Source organism: Suncus etruscus, chromosome X, assembly GCF_024139225.1.
Source record: "Suncus etruscus isolate mSunEtr1 chromosome X, mSunEtr1.pri.cur, whole genome shotgun sequence".
NCBI classification, from domain to species: Eukaryota; Metazoa; Chordata; class Mammalia; order Eulipotyphla; family Soricidae; genus Suncus; species Suncus etruscus.
Window position 1 is genome coordinate 11040413 of NC_064868.1, and position 14655 is coordinate 11055067.

General features: G+C 40.8%; 1 protein-coding gene across 1 annotated transcript in view; it reads right to left on the minus strand.

The window, feature by feature from the left end:
• Positions 1–2702: 2702 nt before the first annotated feature.
• Positions 2703–14655, minus strand: part of BMX (BMX non-receptor tyrosine kinase) — a 52148-nt gene continuing 40195 nt past the window's right edge. The window contains exons 16-18 of the mRNA XM_049766803.1: positions 8503–8621; positions 6223–6380; positions 2703–2777 (exon numbers count right to left, since the gene is read on the minus strand). Coding sequence (XP_049622760.1) covers positions 2703–2777; positions 6223–6380; positions 8503–8621 — 352 coding nt within the window. The remainder of the gene's footprint in view (positions 2778–6222; positions 6381–8502; positions 8622–14655) is intronic.

Here is a 14655-nt window from a genome sequence, read left to right on the forward strand (position 1 = left end):
CATTCTGTTCACATGAATCTCTTGAATTGTAAAGGCTGGCAGTTTCTTCTCTCTCTTCTTTCCCCATACTACTTGCTAGACTAGCCCTAAAGCCTCCATGAGCCCACTTGAGCTCTCCTGCCAGATACTCGGGGTATCCATTGTTCTCGGAGTGTAGAGTTAAGGACATCTTGACTAACAGTCATCTCTCCTGGATCTTTACTGTCAGTAGAGCTGAGCACAACGCAGACACTTGTGAACACACACCTGGCCCAGTCTAGCCAGTGTCCATGCTGGTGATTCTGCAGATTGGACTGCTCAACGCTTGCAGACAACTTTGTTTCAAAGATATCCCCAAGTGCCTTGACATGTATTTTAGTTCCTTCAATTGTTTTTTCTAATGTACAAAACAACAGTAAATGCAGTTGTAAATGTTTCAACGGGCTTGAAGAAACCATCAGGTTGGAGCCAAGCCCCCTCCTGCTTTTTCATATCTTGGGACTTCCAGACCTGAGGATATTCCTGCTATATATTAAATAAATGATTACTGAATGTATAAATGCTATTGTGGTTATTTTTAAAATTTCATTTTCACTGGAAATTGAGGTTTATGTACCTTTATTAAAAGAAAACTTTTGTAAGATGGTTTTGCTGACAAGAAAGGAATCATTATTTCAGTGTCAAAGAACAAAGGATCTTTGCAATAGCAGGTGGGGGTGGTGAGAAATGAGCAGATAAGAAGGGATGCACTTTTCTCTTTAGGGGTGAATGTTGTGCATGTCTCCAGAGAGGGATTATTCACTTTGATTCCGGAAACTGTAGCAGGGCTTCATTAGAGTGTCTGTCAATTAGCCTTTCTCTGTCCTTCTGGATAGCATGGATATGATATGGAAGTATTCCAAAGAAGATTCAAACCTATAGATCTAGAAGCTGGCCATGAAGGAAGGCATTCCTGAAAACAGTTTTTTAGTTGTTGTTGTTGTTGTTGTTTTAATTTTTTTTTCCCCTTGGGTGTTTGAGCCGCACCCGGCAGAGCTCAGAGGTTACACCTGGCTCTGCAATCAGAAACCGCCCCTGGCAGGCTCAGAGGACCATATGGGATGTCAGGAATTGAACCCGAGTCCATCCTGGGTCAGGCTTGTAAGGCAATGCCCTATCACTGTGCTTTCGCTCCAGCCCCTCCTGGAACAGTTTCAAAACTAAAGTACCTCATACTAGAACCTACAGGAAGCTAAAATTATACTCCTTTGTGTAAAGATAGAAGACTTAAATAGAAACCAGTTATCAAACTAACCTGAAGTCCCAGTGCCCCCAAATCAAACACTCTAAATGATTAGAAAGTAATGTCCTTATCATTTTTGGATAGAAGACCATGATTACACTAAATTGAGATCAATAACCATTACCATTAAGGGAAATATATCTAATTATATCTTAGCCTCCTTAATTAATTGATTAATATTCTGGCTTATGAACCACATTTTCCTTGTTGCTCAGGTGTTACTCCTGCTTCAGTGCTTGGGGGGGGTCACTTCTGAAATACTTGGGAGACCAAGCTGAGAATTAAACCCAGTCCTCCTCCATGCAAAACTCATTGAACTATATCTCTGGCCCTTTATTTTACATCTTTTATTTATTTATTTATTTATTTATTTATTTATTTATTTATTTATTTATTTATTTGGTTTTTGGGTCATACCCGGCAGTGCTCAGGAGTTATTCCTGGCTCTACGCTCAGAAATAGCTCCTGGCAGGCTCAGGAGACCATATGAGATGCCTGGATTTGAACCACCGTCCTTTTATGCCTAAGGCAAACGCCTTACCACTGTGCTATCTCTCTGGCCCCCCTTTAACATCTTTTAAATTTTTCTCTCTGACAGAACTGGGAGTACTCCCTGAGTGAAATCATTCCTAATGGGGTGGTATGTGGTATCAAAAATTGAACCTTGGTTTGCCTAAAGGCAAGTGCTTACCTACTGTACTATCGTTCCAACTCCTTACTGAATATCATTTAATTCTAGTTTGATATCTGTGGACACACAGGAGGATATAGAGTCAATGTTCTCATCTGAGTATCACTGAGCATTGTGTCACTTGGATTGAGTTGTAGGCCACTGACTGATACCCACCACATATTGAGCCTCCCTCCCCAGGCTGATTTAGACCGGTCACCTGAGCAACATCTGGGAACTTGCTAAAAACACAAACTCTCATGGTACACTCAGATCAATTTTCTAGAATCCTTGAAGGATTTCCTAAGACTGTATTTTATTAAATGCTTCCTTTAATTTTAATACATGCTAAAGTCTGACACCAAAGCACAAAAGTCAAAGTCCACATTTTCTGTACCTGTTGATAGATGTTTAATTTTTATGACGGTGAAAACTCAAGCAAATGAACAAATATCCCATGACTATTTCTGCTTCGTTCAATTTTACACATGGTGCACACCCTATATATATATTTCTATCATATATGTGCTTTTGCATAAGGCTGGAAAGGGTAATATTCAGAGCAGCATAAACAAAATTGCAACTGTGACCTCTATTCAAGGAAATCTCTAGTTTCCTTCCTTGTCATTTCTAGATACTATAATAAAAATACAGAATACAATTAAGATGAACAAACACAATTGCCTCATCTAGGCTTTGTCACTTCCTTAAAAAGGATGAAAGTGTTGCCAACATTTATATCCATTCTCATCAGCTCTCCTAATTTCTTCTTCAAGGCTTATCTTTTTCCCGAAGTGGTTCAATGGAAGATAAGAGTTGCTGAAATGTCGGCCGCTTTTCGGGATGCTAAATTTAAAAAAAGTCAATGGTTTAATTTATGACCGTTATAATTTAAAATAACATTTATAAGTAATGATAGATAACAGTCCTAAAGCTAGCAACTTTTTTTAATGTAGAAAAACATTTTATAAAATGGACATTTTAGACTGAAGAGAAAACAATTAGAGCCCTAAAAATTTAAATTTTAAAAATGAAAGTATCTATATCCATGTCTGATTAGCTATCAAAAGAATGATGTTAGAATCAAATCCAAGGAATTCACCAAGAGGAAAATATATAAAAGTAACATACAAAATCAGTAGCCCTTCACCATGTATTAGCACCATGTATTATCCAATTAGCAGGGATAATGGGAGAAACAAAACATTTCCAATTGGAACAAAACAGGGGGTGTGACTTAGCAATTGTGTCCAGATCTTGCAATTTGTGATGCCCTGGGTTTGAGCCCTGGCACTAGAAATATAATTATAACAACAGCAAAATGAAATACTTAGCAAAAATTACCTCAGTGTGTCAGAGAGATAGCACAGGGATTAGGACACTTGTTTTGCTGACCCTGGTTTGATCCCCAGAACCTCTTGAATATGGTTTGGTATGGCCTAACTGCTGCTGTCCCCCACCAGAATAGAGCCTCCAGATGAAATAAGCTTAAAACACAGCTGAAAATGCAAATTGTAAGCTTGAACTCAGAGACATTCATGTTTGTTCTTGAACTAGAAAAATTAATGTTCTAAAAGAAACATTTCCTTATCTTGAAGAGAAACTAAATAAAATCTCTAAAATACAGACAGGGGCTGGTGCTGTGGTGAAAGGGGTAAGGCGTCTGCCTTGCCGGCGCTAGCCTAGGACAGACCACAGTTCGATCCCCCGGTGTCCCATATGGTCCCCCAAGCCAGGAGCCATTTCTGAACACATAGCCAGGAGTAACCCCTGAGCATCACCAGGTGTGCCCCCCAAAAAAACTAAAATAAAAAAATAAAATAAAATACAGAAAAGCTTGATTATCTATCTCACAGATTTTTTAAATATAATTAAAAGGTGGGAAAACTAAAAAGGAATAAAAAAATGAGACTGTTAGCTTTTCTGGTACTCTCTTGACATCAGGACTGAGGTAGCACATAAACAGAGAGATCGGGGTGCAGGAGAGAATATCACTTCCTAAATAAACCTGAATATCTCCCTGTGTCTGTTGGTGCCACTCAAGTCCCCCATACTGTGGGCAGAGCAGGTCTGTATCCCGCTCTGACCCAGTTCTATCCTCTAGCAGCATTTGAGACACTACATTAGAGGCAGGAGAAGGCACAGTTATAACTCAAAGGACAGGAGGATAGCATAATGGGTAGGGCATTTGCCTTCCATGCAGGCAACACTGGTTGGATCCTCATCATCCCATATGGTCTTCCAGCCTACCCCTAAGCACAGATCCAGCAGTGAGCCCTGAAGATAAAAGAAGAAAAAATGATAGGGTCGCCTTCAATAGGATTTCAAGTGCTCTTGGGTGAGAAACCACAAAGTGCTCTTATTACTAGCAGCTACTTTGAGGCTAGAGGAGAAAGTGGTTGTAAGTGATGCAGTCAGTTAGTCTACTAAGGTGTGTCTCTAGGAAACAATGGAAGAAATTCAGAAGTCTGTACATCATGGGCAACACTTTGTTCCTACTTCCAAGCAGAGTAGCTATAAATATACACGTAACATCATCGACAACAATAACCAACACTTAGAGCACTGACTTTTTACCAAGCAGTGCTCTAAGAACTTGAGAGTGTGAACTCTTTCAATGCAGACAACAGCCAGAGGAACTACATGAGCTAAGTCCTATGTTACAGTGATGCTCAGACATTTTAGGAAGCTTGGACACTGGTCACACAGCCAGTATTCAATGCAGACATTCTGGATCCAGTACCCACTGCTCAGTGACAACACTGTGCCTCTCACTGGTGAATGAATACATACCTGAATGCATGACAGGATGAATGCAGCAGCCATTTTTGTCAATGAGGCAGAGCCATAGAAAAGCTACGAGGAATGGGGCTGTTAAATGAAGGATCTTACCTGGGCCAAGAACTAAAAGGCTGGTGGCTCTGTGTTTGATCTCTCACACCTCATAGCCCCAAAAGTATTCTGGCTTATAGAACTGGGTGGCCCCAGCACCACAGGCGCAGAGCACTGAATCATCAGGCCCACGTAGTAGTGTTGAACATTGCTAAGGAATAGCCTACGGGCACCCTGAGCACCGTCTGTCTGTTGCCCTCACTATTCTCATGTCTCTGTCCAAAGCTCTTCATGGCTAACTGTTTCTCTCAGCAAAGATGTGAGCACTTTTTTCTCTTCTAACAGCCTGCAGATTGGGAATGACTTTCCAACCAACTTCCAGCTTTCCCAGAAGTAGCTAGAGCCAAGCTTGCCAAGTTCAGTTTTGGCTCCACACCCGTCAGTCCATCCTCATGCCACTGCTCTCTAGGGACATCCTTAGCCAATGTCTGAGCTCAGGGCTCTTCAGCCCCAGTTTCCTGACCTCACCCAGTCAACAATGCACTCAGAAAGATGGTCTTCCTCTCCTCTGAGCTCCTCCTGTGCTTCTCAGAGGGAAGCATACTTACAGTCAGCCCTGTTGCTTGTCCGTGTTTGTTTGTGGAGGGGGAGATTAGAGGGAAGGAGAGGGAGAGAAGACTGACTTTGTCATGGGCAGTTATCCCCTTAGTTCTATAAACTAAGTAGATGCTTTGCAAAGTAGTCCACAACTACTTTTTCTTCCTTTTCTCCCTCCTTCTTTCCCTCTTCTTTCTCTCTTTTTCTCTTTCTTTCTTCCTTCTTTCCTTTCTTTTTCTTTCATTTTATTCTTTCTAATCAAACCAAGTCCTAGCACCTGTCAAAGCATGGTTTGGCTACGTTAGCTATATCTCTGGTCTTAATCCTCAGTGATTCAAACCCCTGTCTACCCCATAAGACACTCTTATTATCTATCTACATGCAATTATTCCACTCAGTAGCTGAGGGGAAAAGGAAGAAGAGACAGAATGACATTCATTCCATATGATCACACCTGTTTCAGTATTCTTGGTTGCACCTTTTCTACTTGAGGAGAGATCCCATTAGTCCTGTTGTTAAGAATGGGGAGTTGTACTCTAGCCAGCCCTGCCTCCTCCTTATTCTTGACTGAGACAGTCACTAAATGTCTTTAAGTTTCTCTTATGTTCATTTTAGCCATGACCATAGTATCTATATTAGAGTGTATTTCCTGATGCCAAAAGTGAAACATAATCATATAATTTTTAGAACAGTGTTGGACATAAGTTGTTAAAGTGTTGACAATGACAAACCACTTGAGGGCTGGGTCCAAGGATCACTTCTACACACTCTGTACCTGTTACCTTCCATCAAAAATGTCCTTCTTAGCACCCCTTCCCCAGGCACCTGGCATTCCTTCAGCTCAGCCAGGCCCTGTACTTGCCTCATGCCAGCAGCTGTACATGATCTGGTAGATGGTGTCCGAGGCCAGTTGGGGTCGGTAAAGTCTGTGGCCCTGGGAGACCTTCACCACCACCTGGGAATTGTCATACAAGTCATAGGGCTGCTTTCCAAGGGTGTACACTTCCCACATCAGGATTCCTGCACCACAAAGAGGGCAAATCACAGACACAAAGGAGAGAGAGAGCTGAGTCAGAAGGCAGAGTTTATGATGAGTTTCAGGAGCAGTATGGGGCCAAGAAAGGAAATGATCCTCGCCCAAAGGACAGTGGGCCTGCACTCATTTCCGGTGCCAGGGTCTTCTCCTGTGTTCCTTGAGATCTGAATGGTAATTCTTGCTGGTTAAGGGATGGCTAGGTAGGGCAGCTACAGAGGGACCTACTGTGTGGGGTCAAAATTTCCGAGTTGATTCAGACCTCATTCCATTGGGTGGTAACCTCATTCCCTAATTCTTTGGATAAGTAGAAGTCTTTGCCCAGTCTCTTGGGCTCTTGTTGCTCAGTGTTGTACAACAAGTTGATCATACAGTAATATTACCTTCCCATGGAAATTTCAAGGGAAAAACATTGCCAACATTCTACTTTAATCACACACTCATATTTTATTTTTTATTTATTTACTTTTTTGGTTTTGAGGTCACACCCGGCGGTGCTCAGGCGTTACTCCTGGCTGTCTGCTCAAAAATAGTTCCTGGCAGGCATGGGGGACCATATGGGACACCGGGATTCGAACCAACCACCTTAGGTCCTGGATCAGCTGCTTGCAAGGCAAACACCTCTGTGCTATCTCTCCGGGCCCACACACTCATATTTTATGGCTCAGATGTCCTTTTGAGAATTGCATAAAAATCACTGACTTGGCCAAAGCGGTGGCACAGACAGTAAGGCATCTGTCTTGCATGCACTAGCCTAAGGCAGACTGTGGTTCAATCCCCCAGCATCCCATATGATTCCCCAAGCCAGGAGTGATTTCTGAGCACAGAGCCAGGAGTAATCCCTGAGCATCACCAGGTGCAGCCTAAAAAAAACAAAAACAAAACAAAACAAAATAAACAACAAACAAAAAACACTGAATCTCCCTTGTGGATATGAATGAATGGTGTTTTGGTGTTTGCTTCCAGGGCCTATTGGACTCAAGATAAAGAGAAAAAGTGCTTATGCTCATGCCAGTCAAGAGGAGGACAGCTAGGGTCCATCAAATCTGGGCTTTGAGGTCCCATTCTTCCATGCATAAGCTGAGCAACTCTGTTTTTAATTTTATTTTGACACCATGATTTACAATCATGGTTTCATGGTTTCATGCAGAAATCAATCCAACTCACCACCCTCCACAGAGTGTCAGCCTTCGCAGAACTCTCCAGAAAATATATTTGGACAGCTGCTCTCCACTCAGATTCCCAGTGTAGAATATTATGATTTATCTTTAGAATTAAATAGGATAAAACCCAAAGAGCATCATATTATGTAAATCACCCTACAAGATAGCCTTTGGACAAATCCTAGGATTTCAAAAGTGGGCTCCAAAACCTGAAAAACCAGTAGAATATAAGAAAGAAGAAAATTGGGGGTCATGAATATAGTACTGCTGTGGCTGGGATGCTTTTCTTGCAGGTGACTAGCCACATGCACAGCATCCTATAATGTCCCTCAAGCACTGTCAGGAGTAATTCCTGAGTGAAGAGTCAGTAGTAATCCCTAAGTAATACTGGGTGTGGCTTAAAGAGCAAAGAACACCCTATATAAAAATCAATCAAATCCTATTATAGTAGCAGGTCCCCAGATTTGTCCTGGGCTATGATTCATGGGCGCCCTCATCTAAATTCGGGTCTTAATGAGAATAATAGTTGAAGTTGATAAGGGCCAAATAATTGATTGATGCTGAAAATGCTGTTTCACTACTGTGTTCAAAGAGAGCTGGACTTATTCAAACTTTGGACATTTTGGACTTCATGAAAAACTTGATTTTCTCTTTCAATGATCCTATAATAACAAATGAGCAACTCTTTAAACTCTCCTAAGGAAATGTTTTTAGCCCCTTTGATTTTTATGAGATCAAGATGAGAATTACACAACAGGTGGTAGACATCAATAGAGCAACCCGGAAATGGTCTCCAACATCTGGGGTCCCTTGCTTGTCTCAGGTAGTCCAAGTCATGTTGTAAGCATGCGGAGCTTTTGCTACAAACGGATATTGCTGCACTGTGGTTTCCTGTTGTGGAAACCAGCTTACAAAATGGCCTGGTCCTGTGAGGCCATTTTCTTACCGAATGCCCACACATCAGACTTGCTGCTGTATTTGAAGTAGTGGAACACTTCTGGCGCTGACCACTTGACAGGAAATTTCGTTCCCACTGAGCTGACATACTGATCATCAAGAACATACCTGAGGGGAGAAATCAAACAAATGTGAGCCACCTGACTGCACAAAATGGGGGGATCTCTGAAACCCCCATTGCCTCTGCAGAGTTCCACCTTTGGAAAACCATTGAACCATCAGTCTCAGCCAAGTGCCTGGGTTTCTTGAGGTTCCCTGTGCATCTCTGAGTGGCCTTAAGGGTTCCTAGAACCAAAGGATCTAAGCATTTAACTGCTGATCTGACAAGAAAAAAATATCTAACCCCATCCAAAAATGGGGAGAAGAAATGAACAGACATTTCCTCAAAGAAGAAATACAGATGGCAAAAAGCTACATGAAAAATGTTCCCCATCACTAATAATCAAGGAAATGCAAATCAAAACAACAAATGTGGTATGATCTCACACCACAGAGACTGGCACACATCACAAAGAACAAGTGTTGGTGTGGATGTGGGGAGAAAAAACTTTCATGCACTGCTGGTGGGAATGCCATTTAGTCTAGCCTTTCTGGAAAACAGTATGGATATTCCTCAAAAAAACTGGAGATTGAGCCCCCCTATGATCCAGCAATGACATTGCTTAGGATATACCCCAGGATACAAAATCACAATATAAAAACTCACACTGCACTCCCATGTTCATCGCAGCACTATTTACAGTGCTATTTACAGCCAGAATATGATTCTTCTTCTTCTTCTTTTTTTTTGGTTTTAGGGCCACACTTGACAGTACTCAGGGGTTACTCCTGGCTCTGCACTCAGAAATCTTTTCTGGCAGGCTTGGGGGAACCACATGGGGTGCCAGTCGACCCTGTGCAAAGCAAATGCCCTACCACTGTGCTATTGATCTGGCCCCACAATAGCCAGAATATGGAAACAACCCAGGTGCCTGACAACAAATGAGTGGCTAAAACTGTAGTACATCTACACAATGGAATACTACGCAGCCATCAGAAAAATGAAGTCATGAAATCTGCTTATACATTGATAGACATGGAGAGTATTATTTATGCTGAGTGAAATGAGTCAGAAGGAGGGAGATAGATGTAGATAGATGTGGAATAGTCTCACTCATCTGCGGGATATAAGAAAAATAAAAGACAATATGGTAATAATATCCAGAGACAATACGGATGAGGTAGGGGAGGTCCAGGCCAAGAAATGAAGCTTGCCACAAAGAGTGGTGAGTGCTAACTGCACTGCCAACTATCATGACAATGGGGGGAGAAAGAGAGAGAGAAAAGCAAATGCCTGTCCCAGAAATAGGCAGGAAGTAGGGGGGTGGGAAATGGGGCAAATTGGTGGCAGGAAAATTGTAGTGGTGAAGGATGGTATACAGTCTATGACTGAAACCCAACTATTAACATTTCTATAATAATCATGCTTAAATAAGGGCCAGAGTGCTTGCCTTGCACACGGCTGACCTAGGATGGACTGAGCTTTGATCTCCCGGAATCCCATATGGTCTTCCAAGCTAGGAGCGAATTCTGAGTGCATAGCCAGGAGTAACCCCCGAGCATCACTGGGTGTGGTCCAAAAACAAAAAAAAAACAACAAAAAAAAATCATGCTTAAATAAAGAAATTATTTTTAACAAGTAAAAAATAAATAAAACCTTCTACTGAAAAAATCAGAATATATATAACTCAAAAAATATAAAAACCTGCTGGCCTGATTGGACAATTATTTCTGAAAGTGCCTCCAGGACCCCTAAAACATGTCTTTAGAGGCCTCTGGTGCCAAAAATAAGATTTAACTTTGAAAATACAAAGTCTAGGTCTTTCCCTTTCGTTTTCCCAGAGTTCCAGAAAGAAGCTTGTAGTGTTGGCTGGCTAATAGGAGTGAACGGGAACAGTCTATAACATGGAAAGTTTGATGAAAGGCAAAGTGTTTGGTCTGGGAACTGGCATTGACCAAGTGTTTTGAGAAAGGGGAAGCTGCTGAACTCTGCTGGAAGTCAGATGCCAGCACCCCTATCTGCCTGTCTTCTGTGCTGTGCTCCATTTTTGGCCTGATTTCATCCTGTGTGTGGCTCATCTGCGGATGGCTTGCCTTCCCTGGAGCCTTCCCTGGAGGTGAGTTTACAAGCCCAGAAAGGGTGGAGCCAGAGGAGCGTGTCCGCTCTGCTTCGCTTCCTGGCCGTGCACATCATTTAGCCAATGAATACAACCACAACACGTAGAAAAACCCACAATACAAGTGTGACAATGGAGAAACAACACAGGCCAGCACCAGACATAGAGAATGACGATGGCAACTCTGATGATTTGAACATGACCAACCAACTAGTCAGTCTCTCAGATAAGGAGTTTAGAGTCACAATATGGAAGATGTTCAAAGAACTCAAAGAAAGTATAGAAGAGAACACTAATAAGAATCAAGACAATATGAAGATAGAAATCAGAAAACTCCAAACTGAAATTTCAGGTCAAATAACAGGTCTGAAAAACTCAGTAGATGAATTGAAGAAAAACATGGTTGAGCTTTCCCAATGGCTAACAGCAGCTGAAGATAGAATTAGTACACTGGAAGATGAGATGAATAACAATTCCATACAGCAGAAGAAATTGGAAAAAAAAACCTTAAAGCAAATGATCAAACAATGGAAAAATTACTCAAAGAATGGGAACAGATGAAAATAGAAGTCTATGATAAGCTCAACAGAAACAACTTAAGAATCATTGGAGTCACAGAGACCCAGGAAGAAAATCTCCAGGAAGAATCAACGGTCAAGAACATCATTAAAGAGAAACTACCAGAGCTAATGAATACATGTGATCAAATCCTGCATGCCCGAAGAGTACCAACTAAAAGAGACCCCAGAAAAAAACACCCCAAGACACATCCTAGTCAAAATGACGAATCCCACAGATAGAGACAGAATTCTGAAAGCAGCAAAATCGAAAAGAGAAATTACATTCAAGGAAACATCCTTGAGATTTACTGCAGACCTGTCACCAGAAACACTCAAGGCCAGAAGGCAGTGGTGGGACATAGTGACAAAACTCAATGAAATAAATGCTTCACCTAGAATACTGCACTCAGCAAAACTCACTTTCAGGTTTGAAGGAACAATACATGGTTTCACAGACAAACAACAGCTTAGAAACTTTACAGACTCAAAACCATTCTTTTTTTTTTTTTTTTTGGTTTTTGGGCCACACCCATTTGACGCTCAGGGGTTACTCCTGGCTATGCGCTCAGAAGTCGCTCCTGGCTTGGGGGACCATATGGGACGCGGGGGGATCGAACTGTGGTCCATCCTAGGCTAGCGCAGGCAAGGCAGGCACCTTACCTCTAGCGCCACCGCCCGGCCCCTCAAAACCATTCTTAAAAGAAAAACTGAACAGCCTACTTTAAGACAAGACTGACCAACAGACAGACCAAACTTTGATATAAAAATGGCACTAACTCCTAGGGCAATTCTTTCTCTCAATGTCAATGGACTAAATGCACCAGTTAAGAGACACAGAGTGGTTAAATGGATAAAAAAAAAACTGAATCCAACCTTCTGCTGCCTAAAGAAATGCACCTGAATAGTCAGAACAAACATAGACTCAAAATAAAAGGCTGGAGGAAAATCATCCAAGCAAACAACACCCATAAAAAAGCTGGAATGGCCATACTAATATCAGATGATGCAAACTTTATACTCAAGAAAGTTGTAAGGGACAAAGATGGACATTTTGTATTAATCAAGGTATATGTACAGCAGGAAGAAATCACTCTCCTAAACATATATGCACCAAATGAGGGGCCAGCAAAATATTTAATAAAATTGTTGACAAATCTGAAAAGTAATATCAATAACAACACAATAAATGTGGGAGACCTCAACAAGGCATTGTCAACACTTGACAGGTCAACCAGACTGAAACCCAACAAGAATATACTAGACCTGAAAAGAGAAATGGAAGAAAGAGGCCTAGTAGATATATACAAGACACTCATTCTCCAGGATAGACTACATGCTAGCACATAAAATATACCTCCATAATATCAAGAGAATAGAAATTTTGCAGGCTACCTTCGCTGACCACAAGGCCCTGAAATTATATGTGAACTACAAAGGGATACAGAAGAAAAACTTTAATACCTGGAAGTTAAACAGCCTAATACTGAATAACCAGTGGATCCGAGATAAAATCAAAGAGGAAATCAAAACCTTCCTAGAAACAAATGACAATGGAGACAAAAACTATCAGAACCTATGGGACACAGTAAAAGTGGTACTGAGAGGAAAATTTATAGCTTTGCAAGTACACATCAGGAAAGAAGAAGAGGCATACCTGAATAGCTTAATGACACAGCTCATAGAATTAGAAAGTACTCAACAAAAGGACCCAAAAATAGGGAGACAGAAGGAAATAACAAAGCTGAGAGCAGAAATCAATGAAGTGGAAACTCGAAAAACAATCCAAAAGATCAACAAAAACAGAAGTTGGTTCTTTGAAAAAATAAGCAAGATTGATAGACCACTGGCAAAACTAACAAAGAGAGAGAAACTTGATAACTCGTATTAGGAATGTAAAAGGAGAGATCACTACTGATATGGTAGAGATCCAAAGGGTAATCAGAAACTACTTTGAGAAACTCTATGCCACTAAAAATGAGAACCTGGAAGAAATAGATAAATTCTTGGACTCTTATAATCTTCCACAGTTGAATGAAGAGGATGTAGCTTATCTAAACACCCCCATCACTATTGATGAAATTAAAACGGTAATCAAATGTCTGCCTAAAAACAAAAGTCCAGGCCCAGATGGATTTACTAATGAATTCTTTCAAACCTTTCACCAGGAACTTCTACCAATCCTGGCAAGACTCTTTCATGAAATTGAAAAAACAGGAACACTTCCAAATAGCTTTAATGAAGCCAACATCACCTTGATACCTAAACCAGACAGAGATGCTACGAAAAATGAAAATTACAGACCAACATCGCTGATGAATACAGATGCAAAGATCCTCAACAAAATCATGGCAAATAGGATTCAATGCCTCATTAAAAAGATCATGCACTACGATCAAGTAGGTTTCATCCCAAGAATGCAAGGCTTGTTTAACATCTGTAAATCTATCAACATAATACACAACATCAACAACAAGAAAAATAGAAATCACATGATCAAATCACTAGACACAGAGAAAGCATTTGATAAGGTCCAACATCCATTCTTGATCAAAACTCTCAGCAAGATGGGAATGGAAGTAACCTTTCTCAATATAGTTAAGGCCATCTTCCACAAACCAGAGGCAAATATTGTCCTCAATGGAGAAAAACTGAAAGCCTTTCCTCTAAATTTTGGCACAAGACAAGGCTGTCCTCTCTCACCACTCCTATTCAACATAGCACTGGAGATACTCGCTATAGCAATTAGGCAAGAAAAAGATATCAAGGGAATCCAGATAGGAAAGGAAGAAGTCAAGCTCTCTCTGTTTGCAGATGACATGATACTCTACCTAGAAAACCCTAAAGTCTCTACGAAAAAGCTTCTAGAAACAATAGACTCATATAGCAGGGTGGCAGGCTACAAAATTAACACACAAAAATCAATGTCCTTTCTATACTCCAATAGTAATAAGGAAGAAATGAACATTAAGAAAACAACCCCGTTCACAATAGTGCTACACAAATTCAAATATCTTGGAATCAACTTGACTAAAAATGTGAAGGACCTGTACAAAGAAAACTACAAAACTCTGCTCCAAGAAATAAGAGAGGACACATGGAAATGGAAGCACATACTCTGTTCATGGATTGACAGGATTAACATAATTAAAATGGCAATACTTCTCAAAGCATTGTACAGATTTAATGCGATCCCTCTAAAGATACCCAAGATATTCTTCAAAGAAGTGGATCAGGCACTTTTTAAATTAATTTGGAACAATAAACACCCTAGAATAGCTAAAGCAATCATTGGAAAAAAGAATATGTGAGGAACTACTTTCCCCAACTTTAAACTGTACTACAAAGCAATAGTTATCAAAACAGCATGGTATTAGAATAAATACAGGCCCTCAGATCAGTGAAGTTGGCTTGAATACTCAGAGAATG